Genomic DNA, 27,645 nt, shown 5'->3' on the forward strand with positions numbered 1-27,645 from the left:
CGGAAGTCGGGAACGGGAACTAGAACTACCCAGAAAATAAGTGATAGCTTTCGAGCTAGCTCATCAGCTTTTGAGCTGACTAATAATTCGACCATATATTTCCATGAAATTTCCATGAAATTTGGGGTAGAAATGAAACTTAACTAAATGTCTAAAATGGAACTGCTCTATTTTTGAGGAATTATCATCTGATAATTTAATTTTGAAGGGTGTGATAAATGTGATCGTTATTCAATAATACGAACAGAAATGTAGAATAAAATTCTTCAAACTCGCAGCAAAATGACTTAAGTCAAGTCAATTCGAATCAACCCAATAAAAAATAATTCGAAAATCAATACAATGATTATGAACATAGTTTATTTTTATTAACCAGAGTGCTCGTCGGTGATTAAAGCACCGGCCGCGAGTAACGTGAAAAAGAAATCTTCACTTTAAACTTATTTACGATAAAATCGAATCACTACATTACACAGGCATGATATAACACCACGATTTACAAAAGCACAAAAAGAGTTATAATTAATCTAGTTGCGGTCCTTTTTATTCATAAGCTAAAATGTACTGGACCTGATGAACCACGTAAAGGCTTAGAACCACGCACTGCTCGAACAACATTTCTACAGGAATTCCCCTTCTCTTTCAATGCCAACAAATTTCAGTTGCTCTGTTGGGCCGTATCTAAAAACGAGGAAAACAAATTGTTTTAGACCACGAATCCTTATTGATGAACAAAGCAATTCAAACCTGTAATCAAAGAACAGCTCTTCGCCAGAGTGAATAAACCTTTTAGCGAATATACCGATTCTGTGGTCACCGTTCACCATCATGACTTTGGCATAACAGTTTGGGTTGATCGAATGATTAGCAAAGCGAATCTTGTTACCCTTTCTGGTGGCGTCAACCACAAAGTCTGAAACGAGACAAGCAAAATGAGTGTGAAGGTCGAGAGATTGAGGCATCAGACGTTTACGTACCATTGTTAAGATTGAACAAAAAGGAGCACATATATTTGTCGTAAACTTTTCCTCGTCTATCAGCCTCGTCCTGGGAGATTATTTCACCACAGTATTCGGAAATGAATTCGTTCTTCTGTACTGTTTCTTTCAAAAATATTCCCCAACCGGCAACATCGGAAGGGGCCATAAGCAGATGCTTGCCTGTAAACCACAACAGCACAGATTTAGAATAAATCGATTTAAATCATATAGGTCAGACGTACGTAATCCACGTTGAACGCTGACATTCTTGCAAGTGATTTTGGAAACATCATGATGATCCGCACCGCATGTCCCACATAAATCAGGATCGCATTCGCGAACGGCCAAGAAACAGGGGCACTGTTTGGTATTGCATTGAGCTTTGCATCGACAACCAGGAAATCGATTTTGACCTGATAGAGAAATTTACTTAGTCATTAAACCGTTGATAGATAATAGAGATTTATATACTTACAGTCAGAACTGCACTGACAGAATTTCTCACAAAAATTTTGCGCATTAACGCAAGGGCAGGTGGAATCACAAGGCTGGCCAGGGTGATCGCAAGGCGTAAAATTATGAACGTGATTCGATGAGGCATCTTTTTTTAGCTGGATCTTTCGGCAGTGAACGGACCAGAGTCGTAGTTTCTTTTTCTTCTTCCGCGGTGGGGTGGCTTCTTTCTCAGTCTCCTGGGTTGGCAGATCAGCGGCTTCTTGTTGAGCAAACCGATACACCTGGCACAGTAATAAAAATACGATCAAGTATTCCTGCCAGTAATGACTCGTAACTCAATTATCTATGCAACCCACCTGTTTACAAGTCTTGCTGAGGATAGTCTGCGCAATAGCACAGTAATTATTAAGGAAAATGGGGTGAACTACTCGGAAGAGAGTTTGTTCCGATGGTGTCCACACAGTTTGCACGTCGGGGTCGATGTCTTTTAACGGATTCAACTCATGGGCAGGTGGCGCTTGTGCAAGGGGCGTGCTGGTACCGGATTCATTGGACTTGCTCTCCCTTCATGTAGAGTGTAACAAATAATGCATATTCTTTTAGTGGAGATTTGTTTATGCGGCAATACCTCGAAGGTCCAGGTTTTTCATTAAGGCTATTCTTGCGTTCAGGTACCAAACTCGAAGAACTATTCGAATTTTCATTGGACGTGAGTGGTGTTGAATCTTTACTGGGCTCGCTCACTTTAGGAGCAACAGATTCCGGTGGAGTCTGACTTTCCACGACGACCTCCATTGCACCTGCAAACAACGACAAAACAGTTAACATCGGCCACAAGTAGAGCACGTTTTAAATTTTACATTCGATTTCTTTGTCGTCTTTAACAGATTCCGGCGGATTTTGGTTACCCCCGTTCCCATTTTTGACGCTACTGTCGTTGCTATCTTCGGATGAAGCTTCATTACCCGAATCTAGCGAAACCGTTTTTCGGATTTTAAGAGGCTGTCCATCGGCTTCGTCACCTTCTTGCGCTGCTTGTGCTAATCTCTCCAACAGACCTTCCTGTAATAATGAATATGAATAAAGACTGCTGTTAAACGTATAAGATATTTGTCGGTATCTTACCAAGTACATGTAGCATTGCGGCCCACAAGGCTGTTTGGGAAGTTTGAGATCATTGCATTTTCTCTTTTGACTGTTGGGACCAGGATGATATGATTGCAGACCTATCATTAATAACAGGTCAGTCATTTCTCTCTCACGACTAGTTAAAAAAAAGACGAACTAAAAGTGGTGAAACAAACAGCAATTTACCTCGACGAGGCACCGCTCCTTGAGTTTCTTTAGAGAAGAAGATAGCGTCGGAAAGTTGAGTGAGAATTAAGTAAAGAAAACGTGTAAAGAAACGTTCAAATCTAATGAAGGATATTACTTGTAACGAAGCAGGCAAACTTACGATGAAGAAAACAGTCGTATTTAAAACATCGGCGACAAAACAAGGTGTGAAATGAGTGCATGGCTTGCTCCCTCTGGACGGAGGGAGCTTTAGGGCCGTCAATATTTGGAGTGCACTCGCTACCCAGAGCGACGGGATCAACTCGTTCCGTCAATTCCATGTATCTGTATGAAAAGATGTTGTTTTTATTATCATTGCATTGTATTTTTGTTTATCTGGATATACCTTTCTCTCAATTCTTCTGGGGTTCCTTTGTCTAGGAAGACAGAGGCGATTGCTTGAAAAGCAATGATGTTGGGTAGATCCTTTGCTACGGGCTGGACAGAGTCCTTGGATGGTTTGTCTTTTATACTTGTCATGGCATCACGTGCTGCTTCGTCCAGCTTCTCAGCTTTGACGGATTTCGAACCCAAATCAGACCTTTCATCTTCATCACAATAGGGGACTAAGGCAGTGACTAGTTCCACAAAGATATCGTCATCGATGACGCCCCCTTCGCGATCTCCGTGAACTTTTCCATCGTAGTTCTTGATCAATTCTTCTATAAACGTACCATCCTGGTCCAACACTTCATCACCCATGTAAGGGATGTTGTGTAGAACTGTTTCATCCTCCACCTGTAGATGTGTATATGCTAGTTTCCATAAAAACAATAGGAAAAGAACATTTCAGTTTCATACCATAAAGTTCTGTTGGAGACCAGCCCATGAATACATGGTGGGGACAGGTGCTACTGCATTGATGATCTTAACAGGCACTGCTTTCTGATCGGTGTTGACACCCAGGCAGTGGTCAGGTTTGACTTTCTTCATGCACTGACTGTGAGCTGGCCAATCTTGGCTGCATGCCCAGAATGCTTTGCTCACTTCCCATTTCTTTTGGTTGGCAGCCACCCTCTCTGTATATAAGGATTAAGGAAGATTTATTACACATGTGTTCTACCTCAAACTTTGAAAATGCCATGTATACCATTAACGTTCTTTCTGTTTTCGGACCATACAGCACGAATCTCATCAGCTCGTTTATACCTCCGAGACTGGCGAATTCGCATATACTCGGATCTCACACGCCGTTTCCATTCGGCCGAAATCTTGTACTTGGGTGCTTCATTCTATGGAGATAAACAAGATGTTAAAATGTTATGAAACGTGATGTCTAAGGAAACCAGATCACGTTACAGGAATAGCAAAATCAGGTGCATCGGTGGTCACGTTTTCCATCAATAACAATTATATAAAATAACATAAAATGGGGGGGTTTCGTCAACACTTGTTTCCCAACTGTCACGCGTGAAGATAGTTGACAGCTGGAACAACATTGCCACTTTCCGGTGAACGATATACGGCCGAAATAACGACAGATCGTCGGTGAACATTCTTTATTACCAATCTCCGTCCAAATTACTAGTTATCACACCATTTTGTCGTAAAATAACACGAGCCGGATGACTATTTGTATGGCAACAAAAATTCAAATGGCAACCCCGCTTCTAAAGGGAAGTGAAAAAGAAATTTCCCACGAAATAGCGCGGGATTTCTTTGTTCACAAAAGAAAAAATGCCCCGCGTTGATGATGTAAAAATAATATGATTCCATCAGCCACCAAAACATCAAACCGTTCTCCAATCAACGTACCTGATTATTAGGTGGCGAATCTGGAACACATTGTGGCGAATCAGTAGTAGTTGACGGTTGCACTGTAAGGTTGGTGGGTTTGATATCCTCTTCATTGGCCTTGGATTTCCTTCGGATGACCATGTTATTATTGGTCGGAGGTTTCTGAGATCTGAGTGCCACTTTGCCCTTGTTGGCATTTCGTGTTAACGTGTGAGTAGTTGATCCTTGAGCTGCACGCGTGGCCATTTTCGAGGCGAGAGAAGCTGCTCCTCTGCTGCCTGGCTGGACAGACGAAGAAGTAGCCGGTCGTTGATGAACCGCAACCGTCTGCTGCTGAGTGACTGTTGGCGTCTGCTGATGATCCGACGACTGGCGGTGGCGTCCCGATTTGGCAGAGGCGCCGCCGTTTTGGATGTTGTTGTGCGGCTGCGAGCAAATGTGACTGCCGCAAGACGATTTCAGTTTTCCGTCTTCCACCACGGCGTTGGCCCGACACCAACGATAGAAACACCGCCAATAAACCGTATTGCCTGAGCGTCGATTGATTCGATACTTGCATCCATCAATGACCAGTGCAACACCACCCAACCGATTCTCCATAAATTTCACTTCTTGGGGCGCCATGATGCGGCCAAACAACAACAACAACGGAAAATAAACAATTTCGTTTGGCCGACACTTTTTTGAAAAAAAAAAACAAAAAACAAAACAAAACAAATTTTGTTCGTGAAGCTCAAGTGTCGGAAATAAACAATTTCGACACTGTCATTTTTGCCGTTGAAAAATTCTTGGCAGCAGCTCACAAACTTGCCAACTCGACGATGTACCTCGACAACCTGGCGACCAAACGGAGAAATGAAGAGCAACGAAAAAAACACAACAAGTTGACGGGCACAAGATTAGAACTCGACAAGTATAGTAGAATAGACAACAAGTTTCTTATAACACACTTTATCCCCCTAGTCGTTTTTCGACTATGCACGCCATTTCAACACACACACGCCAACCAAGGAAGAAAAGATATTTTAAAAGAAGCCTTAGGGATTGGGCTGCTGTTGTACGGGTGGTGGTGGGTTGTAATTTTCGACCCCCTCAAGGAAAAGGAAGGGGAGGAGGAGGAGTGGAAAGAAGAGAAAGGTTATATACGGAGAAATTGGGGAGTTGTAGGAGAATGAGTTAGTTATTATACGACCTTCAAAAACCTACCCACACAGCCGTTTGGTGTGTGTGTGTTGTAGACGTGTCACCCTGGGCAGCAGACGGATCTCTCAACAACACGAGTTGCCTTTCTCCAAAGATGTGAGCGTGAGAAATGGCCGCTGCTGCTGCACCGCCCGTTTTCTTTCCTTTGGCATTTCCTCTCCGTAGATTGTGTGCGTCTCGCAAGTTATTTTACCGCGCCTTTTTACTTGTAGTTTTAACTGACTCTCCACAGTCAGATAAGATAACCGGGTCTTGAACAAGAACGCACGAGTCCAGTGGAAAATAATATAGCTCTGGTGGCCAGGAAAGATTTTCTAAACCGTACAGACTGGACGACCGTTTGGTTGTAACTAACTACCCAGATGGAACTGGGGGTGAAAAGTCGAGACACGTGCCGTTTTTATTTTTCTAATCGGGGGGAATTTTTCAAATGCATATAGTAACATGTATAACTTTATTTGACATTGAACAGGTGCTGCTGCTCCTACGTGTACATCAATAGCGTCCTAGTTTTTTCGTAGCTTTCCATCGATAGATTTATTTGACCGGGAAACAAATTTAGTTGTGCAAAAATGATCAATGTGGGTTAAGGTTCTTTTGGTTGAGGCTTTCGATTTTCGCATTAACACTTTGATTGATTTTGTCATTTTGTGTGTCAAGAAAACCCAAGTGCTTATCGTTGTTGTTGCTCCAACGACAGCCATCTAGCGGTCAAATTCGAAACTTTTATTTTTGAAATTTCGAAAATAACCGTTGACCGTTTGTTGGAATGTATACCGACGATTGGTGTATAATAGAATTCATTTTGTAAATAAATAAATGAGACCAAAACTCGATTTGACATTCTTGCATAATTGTAATGTCTAGATTGCGCACGTGAAATGCGCTACATTAACCGGTCATTAGAGGACACACGGCACGTACAGTTTTGAAATTTTTTTCGCAGATACACACACATTACACAGGCATTCCGTTATAGAATTATATATGGGGGGAGGGAGGATGACAATTTCTTTCGATTAACAGAAAAAGAATTTGCAAATAGAAAACCGAAACACGCAACAATTGAAAAACAGAATTTTGAAAGTAAACGACAGAGAGAGAAAATCACTTTTGTTTCCATAATTCCCACAGAAAAACACAAAAAACCGAAACAAAAAAAAAGTACAGAAATTCCGAGTGCATTGCAACTCATGGACACAAGTTACAATTTAGAAAAAGGGAAACTTGACAAAAGAAAAAATGTTTTATCCATCACTCGGTTTTTGTTTTTTTGCCCTCCCCTCAACCAATCCGAAAAAGAGACCCCCGAAATGTTGACAGAAACACAAAAATTGACACACTATTAGATTTTTTTGTTGTAATAATATATATATATATATATATAATATATATAAAGATAGGGGGTGTAAAACATACGAAGAAAAAGGTGTGTCTTCCACTGGGATAAAACAATCATCAAAACGACCGCCACACTCACACACGGTAAACATGGAAGGAGCCCCTGCCCAAATGTTTTCAAACCCTTCCATCACTCTCTCTCACTCTGTCGTTCACAGGAAATGGGTTGTCCGTCGTAAAAATCACAAAAACATACGAAATTTCTTTTTTTTTTTTTTTTTGTTTGTTTTGGGGGACAAATAAAAAATTATGAAACGAAAAAAGAAAAAAATCATGTCGAGATCGACCGTCACATGCTCGTACGGGAGTTGTACGGGAAATTAATTTTAAGTGAAAAAAAAAAAAACTGAATATTTTAAACAAATTTTAGGTCGAGCAGGTGTGACGACAAACGATACACGGACAATTTCTTGATAGAGGGCTTCTCTCTAATTTGTTTACGAAGAAGGAAATAACCTCGTCGAAATAGTGGGCGATTTAATTTAACAAACATTTCCTTGTTGTCGGGATTAAAACAAAAATACAGCATAAAGAAAATGCGTCTTGGACGCCACCGGCTAAACACAGCAAATGAAAAAATAATGTTCCCGCAAAGAAAGTTTTTGAAAAATTACGCGCCAATTTCGAAATGGGACTGTTTAACAGCGAGGCCAATTCCGCGATTCGAGTTTTTTTTTTTGTTTTTCCTTTCAATTTGAACGAGGAAAAATGGATCATATCATGTAGAAACATCAAACTCAAGTGTATATACTATGTATATATATATATAAGATTCGGTCGGGAGTGTGTGGGGGGGGGGATAGATAATTATATAAAGACCGAGTAGAATAATCGACACTGATGCTGGTGATAACGAAGAACTAGTTTTACAGTTTCTTATTCTGTACAAGAATTTTTTTTTAAAGGGTGTTGGTTGTTTGCTGTTGTTGTTGTAGTAGTTGAAAGGGATCGAATCAAAAACACGGCTGACGATGCAACCAAAAAATGGGATCCTCCTACGCTTAATAGTTGCCCCATCACCCCCATGCCTCCTCCTCCTCTCCCCATCCAACACACACACAAACACACATACACACACACAATCCACAGGTACGGTGAGAGAAACTCTTCGTCGTCAATCATTTTTAGGCGTGAAGGGGGAAATAGTGAGTGTTGTTGTGCTGCGTGACTGGCGTCGTTGGCCTGGCCGGCGACGACGAGGGCGACTTGAGCGACAAATTCAACGGTTGTGAATCGGCTCCAACTGAAGAAACCGATTCCGGCTGTTGCTGTTGTTGTTGTTGTTGCGGAATTCGGCTGCTGCTGGGACTTGGGCTAGAGTGGTGATGTGGAGGAGACACTGGCGACGACCTCTGATGGTGGTGGTAATTCCAGCTAGATGGCGAGGAAGAGCCGGCGTAAAGTGGACCGGAAGTCAAAACGGTTCTTTGTTGTTGTTGTCCGTTACTGCTGCTGCTGCTGGAAAGGGGTGACGGACAATAGTTTTGGCTGGACGATGAAGGTGTGGGCGATGAGCCCGTCACGTTGCCCTTCATGATGTTGGCGACGATGAGATCGGCGCGGCGCTGCTGTTCGGTGCTGACCATTTTGGGACCTTCCATCAGGGAACGGGCCAGGGTCGAGTGGGTCGACGTCAGCGAACTGACGACGCCCGAAGACAACGAAGACGCCAGCAACGAAGACGACGACGTCGACGGAGGTGACGTCAAGGCACTGCACAGGGCAGAGTACGTGCCCGGAGGGGAACTGAGAGCCGCAGACAAGACGCTCACGGTCGACGTAGACGAAGACGATGATGAAGAAGAGGAGGTCGGCGAGCTGCGAGGAGGCGAGCTGACGGCCGGCACTCGCATCGGCGATTCTTCGCCTTTGCTTCCGGCGCAACGCGTCAGAGCCCGGAATTTCTTGTGCGGTTTGTACGCCTCGTCCATCAGGGAGTTGGTGTCGAAAAGAGGCGGAGCCTGAAGGACTCGCTTCAAGACGGGCATGTCGTCGACGCTCGACTGGCCTACACGGCCGCCGGCCGATGGAGCCGCATGATGATGATGATGGTGGTGGTGTTGATGATGTTGCTGCATCTCATCCACTTCCTTGACTTTGTCTTCCAGCGAAGAGCGCGGTGATGAGCAAAGGGACGTGTTGGTCGACCGGGAAGCCGTCGACATTTTCTCGTAGCGATCCACACCCGATTCGATTCCGGAATCGTCCGGAGAATCCAATTTGCGCATCTTTGAATAAGGGCAGCTGCTGCCAGCATTGCTTCCGGCTCCAGCGCTGTGGGTCCGCGGAGGCGACTCGACCATCCTCATCAGAGAACGGCCGGTGGAATCCATTTCTTCGCCGTCGCTCGACATGGAAGATGATCCGTTCTCGGACGGGCCGCGGAGTCGGCGTCGGTGTGAGCCGCCAGACATGAGCGGCACAGCGCTTCCGGCAACAGCGGCCAATAGCGGCAAATCGCTCATCGACGAGGTGCCTTCGACGCCGGAGCAAATGGATTCAGCGCCACTGCTGGACACGGATCCCATCGGACTCTTGGCGCCACCTTCTTCGTCGTAGCTGTCCCTGTCATTGTGCCAAGGACTGGCAGTCGGGGGAGGAGTCTGCTGCTGCGCATGATGATTATAATGTTGTTGTTGTTGTTGTTGCTGCTGTTGTTGCTCAGTCATCTTGAAGGCCAGCAATTTTTCAGAGTGAAGGGTGTTGAGCGTGCGCAGGTCGGGAATCTTGCGCAACAATTCCAAAAAGAGTCCAGCCTTGTCAGGATGGGCTTGATTCAAAACATTCTCCAAAACGGATCGCAATTTCGATTGCATCCGCTCCACCAATTCCACATTCCTCAATCCGGGTCGATCTGAAGAATTTCAATTTCATCTCATTAATTCAATGTCTCAAATTAACATTTTAGTTGAAAGAAACTTACCGGCAGCGATGACGACAACGGCGCAAAAGAGACCCAATTCAGAGTCATTAAGTGCCAGGCTGTTGAGTCTCTCGGCAAATTCAAACATGGAATCCATTAAAAATCGGGCGTTGGACGAATTGTGAAGGGCGTCCCTTCTTAGTAGTTGGCCGTTCAAGCACAGCATGGTGTTGCTCTGTAATGAAAAAAATTTTAATCAAATGAATATCAAACATTTCCCAGTCGAATTTTCTTTTCGTTTTTTTCTTATTTACCTGTGAGTCAAACATGGCGGCCAATCGAACGAGAAGTACTTCAAAGACTCCGGGTTTCAAGAGCGTGACTTTATCGTCTTCGGCCAATAGGGTGAAGCCGGGCAAACGTTTGGCGAATTCCACCACATCGCGGATGGCCGGAAGGAAGCGCTCGGAGAAATCCTGCAGCAATTGCTGTTGGCCGTTGGAAGGCGCTGGCGTCGGATTCAACGGGCAAGCCTGTGGAATAACAACACAGAAAAAACCGTTAGACAGACCAATCATGAAAAACGCAATTATATGATATTTTTTCCCCCGGACAAAAACAGCTGCGCACACACGCACGCACGCGGAGGATTATTATCGGGATGTCGAAAAAGATTCGTCCTTGAGGGGGGGAGAGCGGCCATTTTTATATTTTTCGGTGGAAACAAACAAATGGCCCAGCACTGGCAAACATGGCACGCGGCATATGTTTGACCTTGGAATATAATACAGCTGCAGTGCCTTCCCGTTTGTCTTTCCGCTTCGTCATCATTCACGCCAAAGTTGCCGATTTTTTAATATTTCAACCTCCAACTCACTCGGGACAAGCGAAAAGGTAAAGGTTGGAATTTCAAATTTTGTTGACGTCAACACAATTTTACTTTTTCAAGGTCTATGACGAAATATCCCAATCACTTTGGAAACTTTGAGTTGGTAAACAGAAAAATGGCTCCCGCCCGTCCAACCTTGAACAAAACGTTCGTAAAAATTCTCTCATGGTCACGACCCAAGGTCGGGACTTTTAACGCCCTTCCCTTCACCTTATCCGTCACCCACCGGTTAGTCAGTGGCCATCAGGAAATTGGCATCAAGGGCAGGACTTTTATGCAATGCAAAATTCGATGATGAAAGTTCGGCAGACTTACCAAAGTGGGTGGGCAGGCCGTGTAGTTGGGCTGGCGATGGGCATCGGCCATTAAAATTTGGACTTTTTCGCGGGTGAAATCGCACGTCTCCATGTGGGCACGGACGACAGATTGCATCAACTGAACTTCATCAGCAAATTCGGCCGGAAGTGAACGCTCAGCCAATCTGGCGTTCACCGACTGCATGGCCGCTAAAATCTTGGCCTTTTCCCGCTTCGGTACACGACCAAATCGAACAGCTATAACAAATAAATCAAATCAAATCAATTAAAAAATGAAATCCACACACACAAAATCACTTTCAATTCACACCATTACTATCAGGGCCTGCAATTAAAAGTCTTTTTAAAATTGGCCATTCTTCTTCTCCGGAACGATCCATCTTTCATTCCTTTAAACACTTTTTTCCTATTTCTCTACTATTTCAACTAAATAAAACTCGCAACCTAACAGTGTGCTGGACGAGTGCTTTCGTGATGGTCTTCGACAATCAACTAGGTTCGGTTATGGGTTCGGTGGGGGAGGAAATAGACGACAGGGGGGACTTGTAGCGGTCGTTACGCGAAGCTGAGAAACCTTGGCGCCCATTTCCAACTATCTCTATAACGCAAATAGGATGCAGCAACAACAACACTCTTTCTCTCTCCACCCACAACTAGGAACCTTGGCCATTCCATGAAAGGAGGATAAATTCTGTTTTTTTTTTCTAATCAAAGCAATCGGAAATGTGTATGGGGAAATAATAATAAAAAAGTACCTTGAACGGAACTGTTATCCATTCGACATTGGCGCTTTTGAGCCCACGTCATTGGACGTGCCGACATTAAAACGGCCGTGTTGGACGCCACGTTATACTCTTGACACATCATTCACTTTTTGAAAATAATCCTTTCTCTCTTTTGATAGAAAAACGTACAAGAAAAAGTAACTCGGAAGAACAAGAAGACACAGACACACACGTGCGGCTGGTAGGAGGTGAGCTAGTCGACTAACGAGAATCTAGTTCACTGGGGCCATGGATATACACACCGAAGAGATGGTGATGGAGCCCCGGCCCGTCTCGGACCCAGGATGGAGTAGGCGGAGTTTCCAACGGTACTCTTCTACTATTACTACTACACCAAAGTATTGACGAAATGGTATGTGTTTTCCACGAGTTCATTTCACAATCGAGAACTCGGGAGAAAAATGTTCGCTCCCAATGAGGTCAAAGACCCATATTGCAGCTTTGCTAGTGTATCACCAATTTGACCTCCTATATAGCTCCTGGATGCTGAACGTTTGACCCCCCCCCCCTCACTTTGGTTGACATGGAAAATATATACATAAGAGAGAACAACAACTCACCATCACGGCTCATTCCGACAGCGATGCACTTTTTGAGTCGACAGTATTGGCATCGATTGCGATTGATGCGCAGAATGGAGCACTGCTGATTCTTGGTGCACGGCCGATACTGGATCTTTTGTTGAATGCTCCGTCTGAAGAAACCCTGGAAAATCAAAAACCAAATGATGAAACATGTCAAAATTTGAAAGTTGAATGAACTCGACCAAATCTATTAAATATAAAATGAAAAAAAGGGGGCTACCGGAAGCCGGACTTCCCTTCCCATTTGTGCATTGGTCATACTCGCTCAAAATATATAGTACACACACACACAACTACTACGATAGTATAGTAAACTGGTGTAGAAGCGGGAGGAATAACCCACCCTTCCCTTCCCCCCTCCCTTCGTCATTCACACACACAGTTGACGCAATCAGCATCTTGGAAGCGCGTTTCCAGCTCGTGCAACGTCTGTGGCCGTGCCCTACTTAACGGTCGCCGAACCCCGTGAACGCGCGCGCACACGCGGTCGTCGACCTACCACCGAAATCGAGAGTTGTTGGATTGTGTGTTTGTTTTTTCCCAATGACGAATTCGTTTCACAATCCCCTACATTTTTTATCCAGTTTCATTCGGCCTACAATCACAAAAATGTACTAGATCCTGATGACTCAACAACATCAATTTGCTCAACTGTCGGTTGTTTCATTTGAGAGCAAAAAGGTGGTTGATTGAAATGAGGGTATCGAGATGAAGGTAAGAGACAGGTCATCGGCGGTCGTTCACCTGTAAGCAGCTGCTCTCACACACACACACACACCTTGCCCCGGAGCGAAGGCTCTACACACACACTGTACAAAACTCTCTGGTATACGGACGGATACCAACAACAAATGGATCGCCAGCCCCCTCGTGTTGTTGTTAACAAATTTCATTTAGGCCTCGTGGATGAGCAACAACCTATTTTATGTGGGTCATACTACTACTACTACAACTACTACCCCCACGTGAATTCGTCACTTCGGTCAATGACCTTTAACAAAAAGGGTTTTTATTTTATTTTATTTTCTTCCCCCCCTAAAAAAAAATTAGAAATGAGGTCAAAGGATTCGATAAACTCTGGGTCACTCGAGCTGTTTGATGTAAATTGATAAGTGTGCAAGAGATACTGGAGAGTGATGATGAACTTTTACTGGGTAATCAGGGCGTCGGTAAATAGATCTACATGTACATGTGCGAGTGTACCTATTTCCAATAGTGGGATCGAATGTCGCGCCGATTTTAAAAAAATTGAATAAAAATCTGGCCGGCAGTTCGTTGACTTTTTTCCTCGATAAAATAAAATAAAAATGGTAACTTTTGTTTGTTTCCGTTAGGTATTACACATTGGCGGGGGCTATTGTGGTCATGTTGTGGATTGCAAAAGGGACTAGAAAAAAGAAAGAAAATGCGTAATAATATTAAGTTGCGCTTTGGTTGGTGGGAAGTTGTTTGTTGTTCCGCTTCGGGCGGCTTGGTTATTTTTTGGTGTGCGCGGGGAAACGGTCGCTTTACGGGCCACTAACCTCTGCGCCGGCGACGCTAGCGCCGCCTATTTAATTTTTTTCCAGGCGCAGACGGTAATTTAGCCGCCGGCCGAATTTCAAACGGATGGACCGAGACTACCAATATCCACAGAAAGTGACAGTGACCCACAGGTGAACGACCGATTTGATGATTGGGTAACAACTTCACAAATTACAATTTTTTTTTTCTTCTCTCTTAATCTACAAATGATTTTAAACCAAACATTTTTGCTTACCTTGCAGCCTTCACACGAATGGACGCCATAATGGAAGCCGGAAGCTTTATCTCCGCAAACGCGGCACAGGACAGTCGTTCCGTCAAATTCTGCAAAATTTCCAATTTAAACAAGAAACGTTACAATTTGTTTTGAGCGTGAATAGACAATCAAACAAGTGAAAATTCCGTTTGGGTTTTAAAGAGCGCAACGATTGAAAGTCTCGTGCGTCACACACACAGGTTGACCTTCAAATCGAGTGGAAGTGGGAGGAGCCCCAACCGGTTGGTGGGAGGAGCTCATTCGAAAAGGAAAATAAGAGACTCAGCTGTTAGCAGAAGGAAAAAAAGGAGAAAAAGTCCTTCAATTCGGTCACTGACCGACTCAATACGTCAACATGGCCGCCAAAAATCATTCAAATAACGAAAAACTGTCTGGCTGGTTTTTTTAACGCCCTGACCTTGTCCGACGAATTACTTCCTCCATTTCACAAACTGAATTCAATTTAAATTTTAAATTTAGAAAAAACGAACCTATATCGAGTTCAGGCTCTCGAAATTCTCTCCTCTCATTCTGAATGGGCAAAGGAGGTGCAAACATTGCCGAAACTGGCGGATGAACGACATCGTTCACCATTTGTTGCTGAACAACTTGATGATGCGACGGCGGATGGATGATGACGGATCGCGAGCAAGGATCCTGATGATGATGATGGTGATGATGTACCGCCATATTTTGCAACATTAAAACCGAAGGTTCAGTAGGCTCTTTGCCATTCTCACCGCCCACAACAATTTCACTTCTCATTTTTGGTTTGGATAAAACTAATCAAATTCCCTTTTGTCAAATCAAATTCAAAATATAAAAAGGCACCGAATTCGATCACTTTCGCACACGACGGCGATGAACAAGACACTGAAAGAAAGTGTTTCCAAAAATCCACCTTAATACGAATAGAGTGGTCCTCTCTTGTTGTTGGGGAGGGGGGAGAGTGTAGTAGTGTGTGCGCAGAGGCGAACATCTAGCGACTAAAAGATGAGAGTGAAAGTACCGGCCCCTAAAGTCGCCCCCCCACTTGCCCAAAGGGAATGAAGAAGAAGAGGAGGAGGGAGGAGGTGGCCATAAGGAAACGACGAGGAGGTGGGTTCTATAACCGCCGCCGTTTCCAAGAGGTTATCTACCTTGAACTGCTTCACGCTCACGACGCCGACTTTGCGCTTTTCGTCCATTTCTCTCCGACTTACGGTAGAGAAGAATTAAAAATCTAAATTTTTCGTGGCCTGAAAAATTCAAGTTTCTATTTCAAGGAAAATTGGCTAAAAAATGTGTCGCCGTTGCTGCAATGTCAAGGTGCGCAGCAGTTGAATTAATAACAATTCATAAAAGGAAATAGAAGGTTTTGTTTGTTCACAGTCTTCCTATCTCTCTCTCTCTCTGGCTGGTAGACTCGGCGTTCAGCCGCCGGTGCCAATGCTCCTGCGTGCCGGGCGTTGAACTTGGGGAGTTGTGCCGCAGCACGCAGCAGCAGCAGCAGCAGCAGTCGAATCGTGATTATCATTTAAGAAGGAGCCTTGTCTAAAAAGTCGTGAGAACAGGTAAAAGGGAGCTGCTATCCATGGGTAGGAAGAAAAAAGAGATAAATCAAACAAGAGGCCACTAGTGTGTCCTTCACTCTCCGGATACCCAAAAGACTCTTTTTTTGAACACAACAAAAAACCCATTTTCTGGCCTTGAAATGTTTTCTTCTTCGCCTGCTCGTGTGTACCATCACGTAGGAAATGTCAAACTCGTTGATGGTTTCGTTCGAAATTAAGGCCATGAGAAAAGGTGAATCGGGTTCATTGGTCTTTTCTTTCCAGGAGCTTCCAGCGAGAGTTAAATGGGGGGGTTCTCGTGACCTTGTTTCGAATCAAGGTCGACAGAATCACTCAAGAGGGTTAATCAGCGAGTTGATTGAACTAAAAAAACAAACAATTTCGGATGAATGGAAGCAAATGTCAACAACAACAACTAGAAGCCAAAAGGGGTTGTTGCACTTGGTCATTGGCCGGATTCAAAGGAATTGTGTATTAGCCAATAATTTCCCATAAAATCTTTTATATTTCTTTTTCTAAATTTAAGATGTGTAACTGCTTTGCCTTTTCGCTGTTGTTCCAAGAAATGGGGGGGGGGGGGAACAACAAGTAACGGGTTATCTGCCTGGTAGCGCGTTACGCTCCTGTAAAAAATAAATTACATCCCCAGTGTCTGCGTATTGTTTTTTTTCTTTTATCTTCTGTCGGGAGTTGAATTCGGGAGTGTGTTGACACTACCAAATTAAAACAAACCAACCGTTGGCGACAGTTCTTTCGTTATTCCCCGGATTTTGTCAACTTTGCTTTTGGAATACCCAATGAAGAAATAAAAGAAGAAAAAAACCAAACCAAAAACAATTCAGATAACAAGAATCAACATCTCTAGAAGAAATGTGTGTACTAAGAGGAAAGGAGAAGGAGGTCAACGCACCACCTTGGCCGAACGTCCTCTGCTCACGTTGCCGGCCGTTGTTATGATTATACACACACACACAACTCTTTAGGTGGTAGAGGAAAGGTGTTTTTTCTTCTTTACGACTTTGGGGCGGGCTTGGTTAGCAAAACTTTTTTTGGGAAAATTCTTTATATTTTTTCCCGCAGCTGGACGATAAATCCCGTCGTACATGTAACGGTTTTTTCTTCTCCGGGGGGGAGGAGGGTGACCGACACACACCTGCGCTTTTCCCTTTCATCGTTTGGACGTTGCACTCTCTTTTTACCGGTCAAGTCTCTGACCGAAAGTCTTTGACCAACTTTTTATTGATCTCCATAGTCTACTTACACCAATCCACCAACTTGCCACCAATTCCACATCCACCTTCTCATTTTTCTTAATTCATCTACTTTAATATGATTAACAAACTCGGACCAAATGAATTGCTCTGACTAAGTTGAAACTCATTTACAGAAAACAAGCTATATTTTGTAATTCGGTTTACAGTTGTTAAGAAGTTAATCTTTGAATCAACTTGTAGCATCATTGCAAAAATTGTAGGATTTAAACTTATTTGCAATAATCAAAAGCTGAAACGGTACTGTGCCGAAAGAAAACATCCATTTTCAATGGAGGCTATAGGACTGGTGTATAACATTGGGACAATACGTTTTACGGTTTTTGGTTTCGAGAACGCGTGCATGGCCGAGAGAGTGGAGAATAAAGAAAAAGAGTTGATACTAAATAACTTTTGGGCTAGTGTGTGTGTGTGTGTGTGCGGGGTTGATTGCGGTCGTTCCCGCCGGGTGGCAGCGGCGGCGCTCAAGTCCCGCAAACTCCACACACACACACAACTACCTGGTTCACTCGAGTTCAGTCACGGTCGTTCGCATCTTTTTTTTTTTTCGTTTTTTCCATTTCTATTGTCAACTTTTTTACTTAGAAAAAAACAGACAAACAAACAAAACTGTTCTTTTATTTCCTTTTGACTTGGATTTATTTTGTTCTTATTTCCCTTTCTTTTAGCCTCGGTCAGATGTCGTTCACTTCTTATCTTATTTGAATATTCATCGAGGACAGACACACACAAAAAGGGTATCGATACGGTTAAGGGGGGGGGACTAACAAGAATGGGCCAATGACCGCCTGACCTCGACGGATAAAATTTTTGTGTTTTTGATTTTGACTTATATCCTCACCAGAAAGTTGTTCTCATGGCCCAGCTTTTTCTCTGTCTGTTCCGGAATAATCCTGTTAATCACAACTTGCCCAAAACATTTCTACTTTTATCCTTGAACCTAGTGAACTACTGACTTTTGACACATCCAGAAAAGTAAGGAAAAAGAATCCCCCCCAAACACACTCGAAAGCTTTGCTTAAAACGACTCCTTGTTCAATACGAGTTGAAGAACATTTTGAACGAAAAACTTTCGGTTTTCCCTTTTTTCCCCGAAAAAACACGTGTATAAACGTGTCATAGATAAAATGTTGTTCTTTTTTTAACACACGAAATTATATTTTCCATGTGTGAGGGTTATTTTTACGTAGACAAGGGGGTTGCAACAACTTTCTCTCGAAAAGAATTTGGAATATTTTTAGGAGCCCCTAAATTTTCGGTTGTTACCCTAACGTAACTTTCCCTTGTTTGAGGGGGAGGATTGAACTAGATTCTCCCCCCTATGTGTGTACGTACGAGGCCGACAAAAACACAAGACATGAAAAAGGAAAAAAAAAATCCTGTTTTTAGAATTCATCCCCCCCTATCGTCGGTCGGTCGGTCGAAGCCAAGCTGGAAAAAAAAAGGAAAGAGGAGAGAGTGCAGTGCACTGCGATAGCCTCGTGCGCTACTTGGGGGGAGACCATTGCCCCGGAGGGAGCTGGCCGTGACCTACTTGTCGGGCGACGACCTCCGAATCGATCCAGTACCCCTGTGAGTTGGCTCCGCCTTTCCCCCCAGTTTCTTTTGAAAAAAAGGAGGCGGTGGCTAGACTCCCCAGTCACACACAATTGTGTCCATTCACCTCCTGCACGTTCCCACCCATTGGGGGGGATTCTTTTTTAGAAATGGGAAGTGATGCCATCTAGCGGTCGATCGATAAACTGGTTCGCGAAAAAAGATCGGCAAACTAAACCGAGTGGGGTTGGGGGGTCGCTTGACGTCATTGGGCGGCCAAGAGTTCGATGAACCAGGCGAGTGCGCTTATAGCGAAAGTGACCTACATCGAACCCCCCTCTCAAACAGCCCTGACATAAGTTGTATTTATTTGTCCCGACAAAATAATAAAAGGGAACCAAAAAAAAAAAAAGACTTTCATCCAATCGCCTGTTTTGCCCGAATCTGGAATTCATAATAAACGAACGGCACAAAACTCTGTGCGTGTTTCAGTTCCAATAAAGGAACAGACCGAAAATGTGTCGCTGTTCGGTAAGATGATAAAAAATAAAAGCAGATTGCGCTGTCGCAGATAGTGACGTCAGGGAACGAGCGGGCAGTCACCCCGAGGCCGTGAAAAATAGGGCAAAATACAAATGCACACGACTGATACCGACTATATGATTGGGTAACAAACCGACTGACGGCCACATCTGTGAGTCCCAGCTTTAAAATAAAGCTGTTTGGCAACTCACAGACACACTTTTCGTTCCTTTATCAGGACTCTTTTTAATCACCTCAGTTCGATGACCGATCGAAATGAAAAATAACAAGTAAAATTTCGACAGAGAAAATGATTTTTTTAAGATTTTCCCGTTGTGTAGGACAAAACGGGAATGAGTTTAAGCGATGATACCTTCGGAGAAGATGAGGTGAGAGTGTGTCGGTTGACTGGACCAGAAAAATTGGCCCATGGTAGTGGTGGCAGCGGTGGCCAGCAAGGGAAGAGGTGAAAGAGAAACCGGAGATGACGGTTCACTTTCCAACAGCCGGCCGCCGTCTACCAGTAGAGTCGTGTTAAAGACTTTCTCCTCCGCAGACTTTCTCCCTTTCTCCTCCGTCACCTGATTTTTGACAGGATTACGATTTTGCACTTTCATCGCAAAACTTTTTCTCTTCTGTTTTTTTTTTTTTTTTTTTTTTAAATTGAATCAAAAATCTTTTCACACAACTGTCACACAGAAAACACTAATTGCTAATTGGCTGTTGTTGTGCTGATTTAAGTCTGTGCTTCTATCACCCACGAGATTACAGGAGCAAGTGAGTTGCGACGACGTTCAACGCACAGGCCAATGCACTCTACAACTTACTAAACTCTCTGCGGCATATACGCACACACACAAGTCGGCGGTGGGCGCCGGACCCCCACCACCTCCCCCCACTTTGCGCGCGCCTGCGTTCCCCCCCCCCCCACCCTCATTGGCCGGGCTGATTTTATTTTTTTATTATTTCTCAAAAGGTGCAAAAGTCCAAATCCCGCTCTGCATGTGCAACATATCTCAGCTGATTATGGCCACATTACGACATGCACCTTTTAGTTTCAGCTTTTTAGGGAATCATCAAGTTAATCCTTGTTAAAAATTAGGGCGATGATTAATGAATGATTGACTTGAAAAATTAATGACGATGGGAAAAGTTGGTCGACAAAACCCAACAGGGTGAATAATAAACAATTGGAACGACGCAGGGGTTGAACGACCGACGCTGAACGAAAAAGCGTGCCAAGGACGACGCCGTCCAAGGATCGCGCTGGCGCAAGCGCTATTGAAACATGTTGGAAAGAGGAGGAGGAATCATTTTACCGCGCGCGTAACATGTGTGTGTGTGCAACCCGAACGGCCCTTGTCGCGTGCTCAACATTCGTTCATTTTCTCCTCTTCTTTTTGGGTGATTTATTTATAATTTATACATTCACATTTGTCTATTTTCAGGGATCCACCAACAGCGCCATCTCTCGTCGGCTGGCCCAACCCCATTGTGGGCCAGTGAGAGTGTCAAAAGAAAATAAGATGGATGAAAGACAAAAGACAGGCTGCAGCAGCAAGATGGGGAGAGAGATTAATCTAGGTCATCCACCCTGCACGGAGACTAGTCCGTTGCACTCTCTCTTTTATGCCTTCATCCACTCCCTATACACACCACCACCACCACCACCCACTTTCACTCCCTCAGAAAAAAAAACGTCACACCGTCAACCGCAATCGGCGCCCTACCACCACCTACCTAACCTCTCTCCACTGTCGCGTCTTTTTTTATTTTTTCACCCAGTGCTGTTTGTGTTCCAAAAGTCCCGAGAGCAGTGGCCGCCAAGTCGGTCACGAACCGCCGCTATCTCCAAACACACACACACACACACGCACCTCTCAATCGAACAGTTACGTATTATGCATAATCAACAGACGAAAAAAAAAACCCAAATGTTCTAGATCATATTTACCATGTCATTCATTCAATCGAGGATTTTGTTGACTTGCACGATTCACAAATGATCAAATGAAAAAGGGGATGAAATAATAGGGAATCACGTAGATGTCGATTCGTGCAAATAACAACAGGCCAAAAGAATAAAGAGGCATCTGGGCCCGTTTTTCTTCATTTTGATTTCGTGAGTCGCCTGTGTATTTCAGACTCGCCTTAACCTACTTTCTTCCGAGGCCAGAGCGATGAACTCGAGCGGGTCGTCATGGCAACCCCCACCACCCCACATATGTGCTGTGCGTGTATAGCACTGAATTTTTCAAGGAGTTTTTTAAACGAAAGATATATGTGCGCCCACTCACACACACACCAACTCCTACACGCGCAGCTCTTTTTCAGAGTTGCCTAATCTCGGCGTTCAGATTCTATGAGGACCTTGACTGATTTGAGTCATCTCAAATTTGGTTGTTTCTTTATAATTTCAAAAATGATTGGTGACGCAATCAAGTTCAAATCATCAAACTCTGTCCGCATTTCAAGTTTGAGAAATTTTTTTCGGGATTTTTTCGAAATAAATGAACCAAAGTTTTTGCTTTTTGTTAGAAGCCAGAGGTAAAAATGAAAGTTGGCACAAGAAGGGGGGAGGCAGCAAGAGGGAGCGAAACGAGGACGCCGGGGCATCGGCCCCGGTCGTTCACTGCCCTCATTCCCGGTCACTCACGCCGCCCCCCTTTCCCCTCCCCTACTCTCTATACACACAAGAGTTCTATGTGTTTGCGCTACCTATTTCAATCTCGTCCACTATCGCTTTTCTTCTGCTTTTTTTTATTTGATTTTGATTTTTTTAAAGATTCGCTATTTGGAAATTTCTTTTCAATAAAATGGCGACTTGTTCCCTCCATTTTTTAAATCAATTTTTTTAAATAATTGAAGTTTTTGGTTTTTTTACCTGCGAGGACGCGTCCCAATAATTCAGTGTCGCTGTCGTTGACATTCGACGACGCCATGGATGGAATCTCTTTGCGATCGGCAACGCACATCCTTTCGGAATAAATCAGTTCGTCGGTAAAATAATCCTCAACCGTCATCTCCATAAACTCACGAGGAATTTCAAAATTGTTTTTTTCGATTTCAATTTCAAACTTGTTTCGTTCAATCACTTTTTTTTTGTTTTTGCTTTACGGGATCTCAGTTTACTCGATTGGATCTGAGCAAACAAACACTTTTGTTCATAAGATCAAATAAGGAAAACTTGTGCAAACTTGGGCGCAAGAAGAAACAACAACACGAGAGAGATTTGTATCAAGAGAGCCGGATCGATCGGCTGCTGGATCAACAGTGGGTGCTGCACGGTTCAAGACTGACTTTCGTTCATTTTCACTTTGCTCTCCACTTGCACCGAAAAAAGAAACACCACCACACTAGGGAGGGCTAGCAGTCGAGAGAGTAGTCGAGAGTAGGAGGTGCGACCTAGTATCAGCGTGGATATGCGCGCGGGACCACTTTTGAATATGTGAAGGTCCAAACGCGGGAGCTAGCGGAGGGGAAAAAATAAAAAACTTTCGCCCGTCCTCCTTCGGCTTTTCTCTCTTCTTCTCTTCAGATTCGCTCCTCCCCGTTTTCTTATATCGAAAAAACTTTCGCCCGGCTCTGCTTTTTTCTTTTTTCTTCATAAATAAACTCTCCCTTCTGTGCGGCTACACACAGGTATGGTTTGGTAAGGTGTAGGTTAGTGCTATGTATATCCCCCCCACTACTACTATTACTACTACAACTGTTGTAGTACTATACTATACAGCGAGAGACTAGTGACCTACTAACAGCCCCGATTGTGGGCCAAGCGGTCATCAACATAACTTTTACTCCGAAATCCGCAGAATCGAAACCCAATCCTTACACAATATCTCTGTCACCCATTTAGAATCAAAAGGCAGTCTCTAAGAATTAAATTCACACTCGACCTCAATTATAATTGTCCCCGAAAATTCTTTTTGGGCAGACAGGTTTTTTTATTTAAAAGACTCGATCCATCAAACATCCAGCGCAAATATAATTACATCTTTAACAAGATTGGTCATCGGGCTGTCCAATTTCCTGATCGAAAAGAGAAAGAAAGTTTTTTGTTTTCTTCAAATATGAAGGGAAAAGTTTTTCTCACGCGAGAAACCCTCCGTGAAAAGGAGAGAAATTGAGAACAACCGAAATTTGTCGACAATTTAAAAAGTGCAATCGATTGTGTTGGATGCAAGATCCGATAATACAATTAGAAAACACTTTCATCGCAAGGTGTTATTTTTTCTTCTTTAGCAGAGAGGCAGTGAAACGTGCCAAAAACAAGACAAAATGGACCCACCATGCCTATCGAAAGTGCAAGTTCGTTGGCCCCAAACGACCAAATGGAAAAGACGCAAAATCGTGTCACTAGGTCAAAGAGAGTTGATGAAATTCTCTCGCCCATGTGACGGACGATGGGGGGGAGCCCTATGTGTACTTGAAGCAGCGCAGCTCTAGCGGCCGCAACCTAAAGCAAAAATCCTAAATTTTTTTTTTTTCTCTCCTAAATTTGAAAATGAAAACTCGGTCATATAAAAACCCCATGTACTCCACACACAATCGTGGAACAACGAACCCTCCCTTCTCGTACACGGTCGGCTTAATGAGGTTTCATTAACGGAAGTCGTTTTGCACACGTTATTAAAAAAAAAAATACTTAATTGATAAATTGATTGTGCGGTTGAAACGATTTCCTAGTGAGGCAACAAAACCCGTTTAAGAATTATTTAAAAATATAAATAAACGAAAGAGAGAGCGATTAAAATTGCTTAAATAAAAAATTAGATATTGTACCAAACAAGACAAGGAAAGGAAAACTAAATACAAACAATCGCGCCCCTTTCCATTCTGTCCTCGTTTTCCCTTTTTTTTTAAAAAATAAAACTTTTTGGACTTCTTCTTCTTCTTGCTTCTGCCCGACCAAACGTTTTCTCCCAAAGATGTCGCTTTCATTTAATTATTAGGCCAACGCTCTCTCTCTCGCTTGCGACTCTTTTGATCTACAAAAATTCAGGCTCTCCTTCTTTCGCCCAGCGAACAACACGTCCTCATTTCGGAAGGATCATCGGACTCGAATGAGAGCATCGGTCATCTTAATCATCGAAACCACACACAGATGGCAGCTCGCATCGCCCAAAAAGTGAAAATAGAACAAGAGTCTCTTATCTCATTTACATATTGATTACCAAAAAAATAATCATTTAATAAACTCGAATCGTCGACTGATGCAATTGGAGGTTGCAAGTTCATCAACTCGACGTTTTTAATAAGAAAAGAAAATGTGACCTTGGATGTATTTTTAAATCGTTCAGCGCTGCGCTGCCATCTAGCGGCCGAATCTACGACTCGAATGATTCGTCAAGGTCAACAGCTGTTCAGTTTGGGGAAAATGACTTTTTCCCTTTTTCTTTCGATTCGCTTCGTTCTCCCCGTAAGAATTGAAACGGTTCGTTATTATTTCGAGAGATGTAACAAAAGGGGGATGTGGGTGCAATGCTCTGGCAGCAGCTGTCTGTGTGACCTCGACAACCAGAAAGATTTGCATAAAAGCAGCGCATTTTGAATCAAAAACCGACGGGCTTTTTATTTATTCAAAAAATTATTATGATGGGAGGAGGAGCTGAGGATCAACTATGTAAACGACCGGAGCGAACATCGACCTTGCAATAAAAAATGTTCTTCTTCTCCTTCTACATAAATACCATAAAATTTCCGTGAAAAAGAGAGAGAGAGAGGTAGGTAACCTTGGAGCCGGTCACTGGCTCCCGCGCTCTTTTTTGCGGTCTGCTGGTATCCGGGTAACGCTAAAAAAATAGATATCTCTTCATCTTATTTTTTGAAGTGTGTTATACCCAGAAGAAAAATAGGCCTCCCCCGAAAGAGAAAGTAGAACTCGCTTTCTCCTGCCTATGATCTAACATCTTTTTCGGAAATAGTGAACTACTTTCTCGTCATGACCCCAATTCCACCCTCAAATAAGAGTCTCGTTTTTTCGCTTTTAGGACAACACACACATTTTAAGGATATTGAGGTCAAAATTCCCCCCCCCCGTAGTGTAGGGGAGGAAAATATTATAAACGTAACATTATTACATGTAGAAAAGAAAATGCGCTTTCACTCGAGCGAAAAATGTCTGCCCGAAAAAAGTATGACCTCAATCGTAAGTATGGTGGCGCTGTCTACCGTACACCCCCTCGCTCACTCGCGCAAATGAATAATGCGCGCCCCCTATCGGGCGGTTGACATTGCGACCTTGAACGGGGTGTTGACGTCCGTGCAGCAGCTGCGCGATGCTGTCGACCTTGAAAATGAAATGGCAAAAGAAACGAAAAAAGTTGCCGGGATCGATACTGGTTGGTTTGGATCGATGAGATTCGCGCCAAGTCACCTTGGAAATCCGCCGAAGATGATTCGTTATGGAAGCGCACACGTGTGACGTCAGATACCGAGAGAAAACCTTGAAATCTTCCGGATGGGGCGTTGATAATATTTCCTTCTATTTACCCACCCACTCACCCCCCAACCCCTATAAAGACGGGGGGGGGGGGGGAAGAAAAACAATTTGGCCTTGACCTTCTTTTTGTCAGCAGCGGACCCGTGTGTCTTGGCCTTGACGGTAAAAAAGTTTGGACGTTGGCCAGTCACGAAGACTCACGATTTCTCACGGCCTCATCGGTAGGAGAAGACCTTGGGGGTCACATCGGAATAAAATAAAAAAAGATGGTACGAAAATTTTTACAATTGCTTGATATGAAAAATCCTTGGGAACGAACGAACAATATACATTTACAGACTGCTGGCCTTGTCACGCCCCGCATCTTGTTATTCCCGCCCAGTAGAAATATGGTAACGATGCCCTTGAGTGGATTTCCTGATCTGAAATCTTTTCGCTTGAATACACGTGGCGATTTGAAATAAAATCAGTTTGAATATTCAAATTTAAACCAAAAAATAAAAAAAGGGAAACCATTTTATGGTAATTGGAGGGTGAAGAAGAGCTTTGAAATGACCTTGACCAAATTTAAATAAAAATTTCGCCATTTTGAAAAAAAAAAATGAATAAATGGCGGGTGAAAAGTTATTGATCTTTTTCGTTGGTGCCCAAGGCCATTATTGACGTCGATTTCAAAAGAACAATGACTCGTCAACGATTTCTTCCGGAAGCACAAAAGAGAGAGAGACTCCCGGAATACATGTACACACACAAAACAATATGCTCAATACTGGTCATGACCCAAATCATTATTTCAACCTCAAGGCCACGCGGGAATCAATCACGGGTTTCACGGTCTGCCGTCCGCCTACGGCAACGGAAGTCGTTCAAGTGCAAACGTTAAAAAATGTCCTTACGTGTTTCGTCACATCCAGACATTTACGTAATTCAATTTAAACCCCTCTATTTTTTCCCGTCCAGACTGGGTGAACAAAATTAGATTTTCGGGAGAGGGGGGGGGGATTAGTCTCATTGACAGGACTTACCAATTTCGGGAATGGAACTGGAAGGCTCTTCGGCGTGATCCAGCGATGATGCCAAATGACGACGATGGGCGCCGGCAGTGGATTTGCGGATGCGACCGCCGGTGGGTGGCGATTTGGCCACAGGACCTCCATTTTTGGGAAGAGCAACAGCCGGAGGTGAAGATAGAAGAGCCGGCGGAGGTGGTGGAGGTGGTCCCATGACGATATTATTGTTGTTTGAACGCTGTTGTTGTTGTTGTACCGGTTGTTGAGGTGGAGGCGGAGTGCGGCTCGAAGGACCTGGGCTGGTAGACGACGAAACAACGGCGGAAGCGTTTCCATTGTGCGGAAGCGATGGACGTTTAACTGCACGACGTTGCTGCTGCTGCATCATCATGGGCCGGAATTCCGGTTGAAATTGGTGCGGATTGACAATGACATCGATCCTAGGAGCAGACAAGTCGGTCGCACTCAACACGTGTTCTTCTTTCATCAACAATTCCGGGCGGATGAGTCGGATAACACTACTCTGTCTCCTCGGTGGCGTGTCCATCGCAGCACCGTTGGTAGTCTCCTGTTGATCCGTCGTTTGAATTTGTTCATCCATCATGACACAGGAACTATCCGGCGAGGCTTGTTCACTAAGACTGTTGCAACTGGAACTGCTACTGCTACCTTCAACTGGATCACGGTTCATCACTACTGTTTCACTACTATCAGCCACAGTTGTCTCGACAGCCATTATACTATTAAATAGGTAAAATAACAACTAGTCTGAGTCATCTACGCAAACGGAATAGAGCAACAGAGAGAAAAATTAAACCAAAGTTAAATGTGAGAGACAGAGAAAGAGGTGAGAAATGCACGTCAAGAACGATGGGCAACGTCTGAACAGTAAGTGTGGCCGTGCAGTCGGCTAGTAGGGTGGACTGGGAGAGGGAGGGAGGGAAAAGAAAACCCGCCCCCTTTATTCCGGAGAGCCCAATG

General features: G+C 43.8%; 2 protein-coding genes across 7 annotated transcripts; both read right to left on the minus strand.

The window, feature by feature from the left end:
- Nucleotides 1–343: 343 nt before the first annotated feature.
- On the minus strand, nt 344–5,145 carry LOC124343142 (histone-lysine N-methyltransferase EZH2-like). 3 transcript variants are annotated; one of them, XM_046796315.1, is made up of 15 exons: nt 4,527–5,145; nt 3,862–4,003; nt 3,573–3,790; nt 3,118–3,509; nt 2,893–3,056; nt 2,751–2,777; nt 2,562–2,662; nt 2,297–2,498; nt 2,065–2,236; nt 1,793–2,000; nt 1,456–1,717; nt 1,223–1,393; nt 978–1,160; nt 748–913; nt 344–681 (listed from the first exon to the last, which is right to left on the minus strand). In XM_046796315.1, the coding sequence occupies exons 1-15, from the start codon at nt 5,130–5,132 to the stop codon at nt 621–623; spliced, it is 3,075 nt and encodes a 1,024-aa protein (XP_046652271.1). In that variant the 5' UTR covers nt 5,133–5,145; the 3' UTR covers nt 344–620. The 3 variants fall into 3 exon arrangements, with proteins under 3 accessions (XP_046652271.1, XP_046652273.1, XP_046652272.1); XM_046796317.1 differs by lacking the exon at nt 4,527–5,145 and adding an exon at nt 4,071–4,263; XM_046796316.1 differs by lacking the exon at nt 2,751–2,777.
- A 1,402-nt stretch (nt 5,146–6,547) lies between these two features.
- Nucleotides 6,548–27,644, minus strand: LOC124343138 (nuclear hormone receptor E75-like). Of its 4 annotated transcripts, none has more exons than XM_046796306.1 (7): nt 26,680–27,644; nt 14,310–14,398; nt 12,527–12,671; nt 11,180–11,418; nt 10,290–10,508; nt 10,036–10,210; nt 6,548–9,966 (listed from the first exon to the last, which is right to left on the minus strand). In XM_046796306.1, exons 1-7 carry the CDS (start codon nt 27,398–27,400, stop codon nt 8,237–8,239), a joined length of 3,318 nt encoding a protein of 1,105 aa, XP_046652262.1. In that variant the 5' UTR covers nt 27,401–27,644; the 3' UTR covers nt 6,548–8,236. The 4 variants fall into 4 exon arrangements, with proteins under 4 accessions (XP_046652262.1, XP_046652266.1, XP_046652265.1 ...); XM_046796310.1 differs by lacking the exon at nt 26,680–27,644 and adding an exon at nt 22,097–22,557; XM_046796309.1 differs by lacking the exon at nt 26,680–27,644 and adding an exon at nt 19,586–20,027.
- Nucleotide 27,645: the final 1 nt, after the last annotated feature.

This window comes from Daphnia pulicaria, chromosome 6, assembly GCF_021234035.1.
Source record: "Daphnia pulicaria isolate SC F1-1A chromosome 6, SC_F0-13Bv2, whole genome shotgun sequence".
In the NCBI taxonomy this organism is placed as follows: domain Eukaryota; kingdom Metazoa; phylum Arthropoda; class Branchiopoda; order Diplostraca; family Daphniidae; genus Daphnia; species Daphnia pulicaria.

What these genes read in the sequence shown, in the direction of transcription:
- LOC124343142 (XM_046796315.1), bottom strand. Translation starts at nt 5,132, where the DNA reads ATGGCGCCCCAAGAAGTGAAATTTATGGAGAATCGGTTGGGTGGTGTT. An exon ending in ATACGACTGTTTTCTTCATC is followed by an intron (nt 2,778 to 2,892) that starts GTAAGTTTGCCT and finishes TCTTCTCTAAAG; the next exon opens with AAACTCAAGGAGCGGTGCCT. An exon ending in TCAGCAAGACTTGTAAACAG is followed by an intron (nt 1,718 to 1,792) that starts GTGGGTTGCATA and finishes TTACTGTGCCAG; the next exon opens with GTGTATCGGTTTGCTCAACA.
- LOC124343138 (XM_046796306.1), bottom strand. Translation starts at nt 27,400, where the DNA reads ATGGCTGTCGAGACAACTGTGGCTGATAGTAGTGAAACAGTAGTGATG. An exon ending in ATTCGTGTGAAGGCTGCAAG is followed by an intron (nt 12,672 to 14,309) that starts GTAAGCAAAAAT and finishes TTGATTTTCCAG; the next exon opens with GGTTTCTTCAGACGGAGCAT. An exon ending in CGGCCTGCCCACCCACTTTG is followed by an intron (nt 10,509 to 11,179) that starts GTAAGTCTGCCG and finishes GTTATTCCACAG; the next exon opens with GCTTGCCCGTTGAATCCGAC.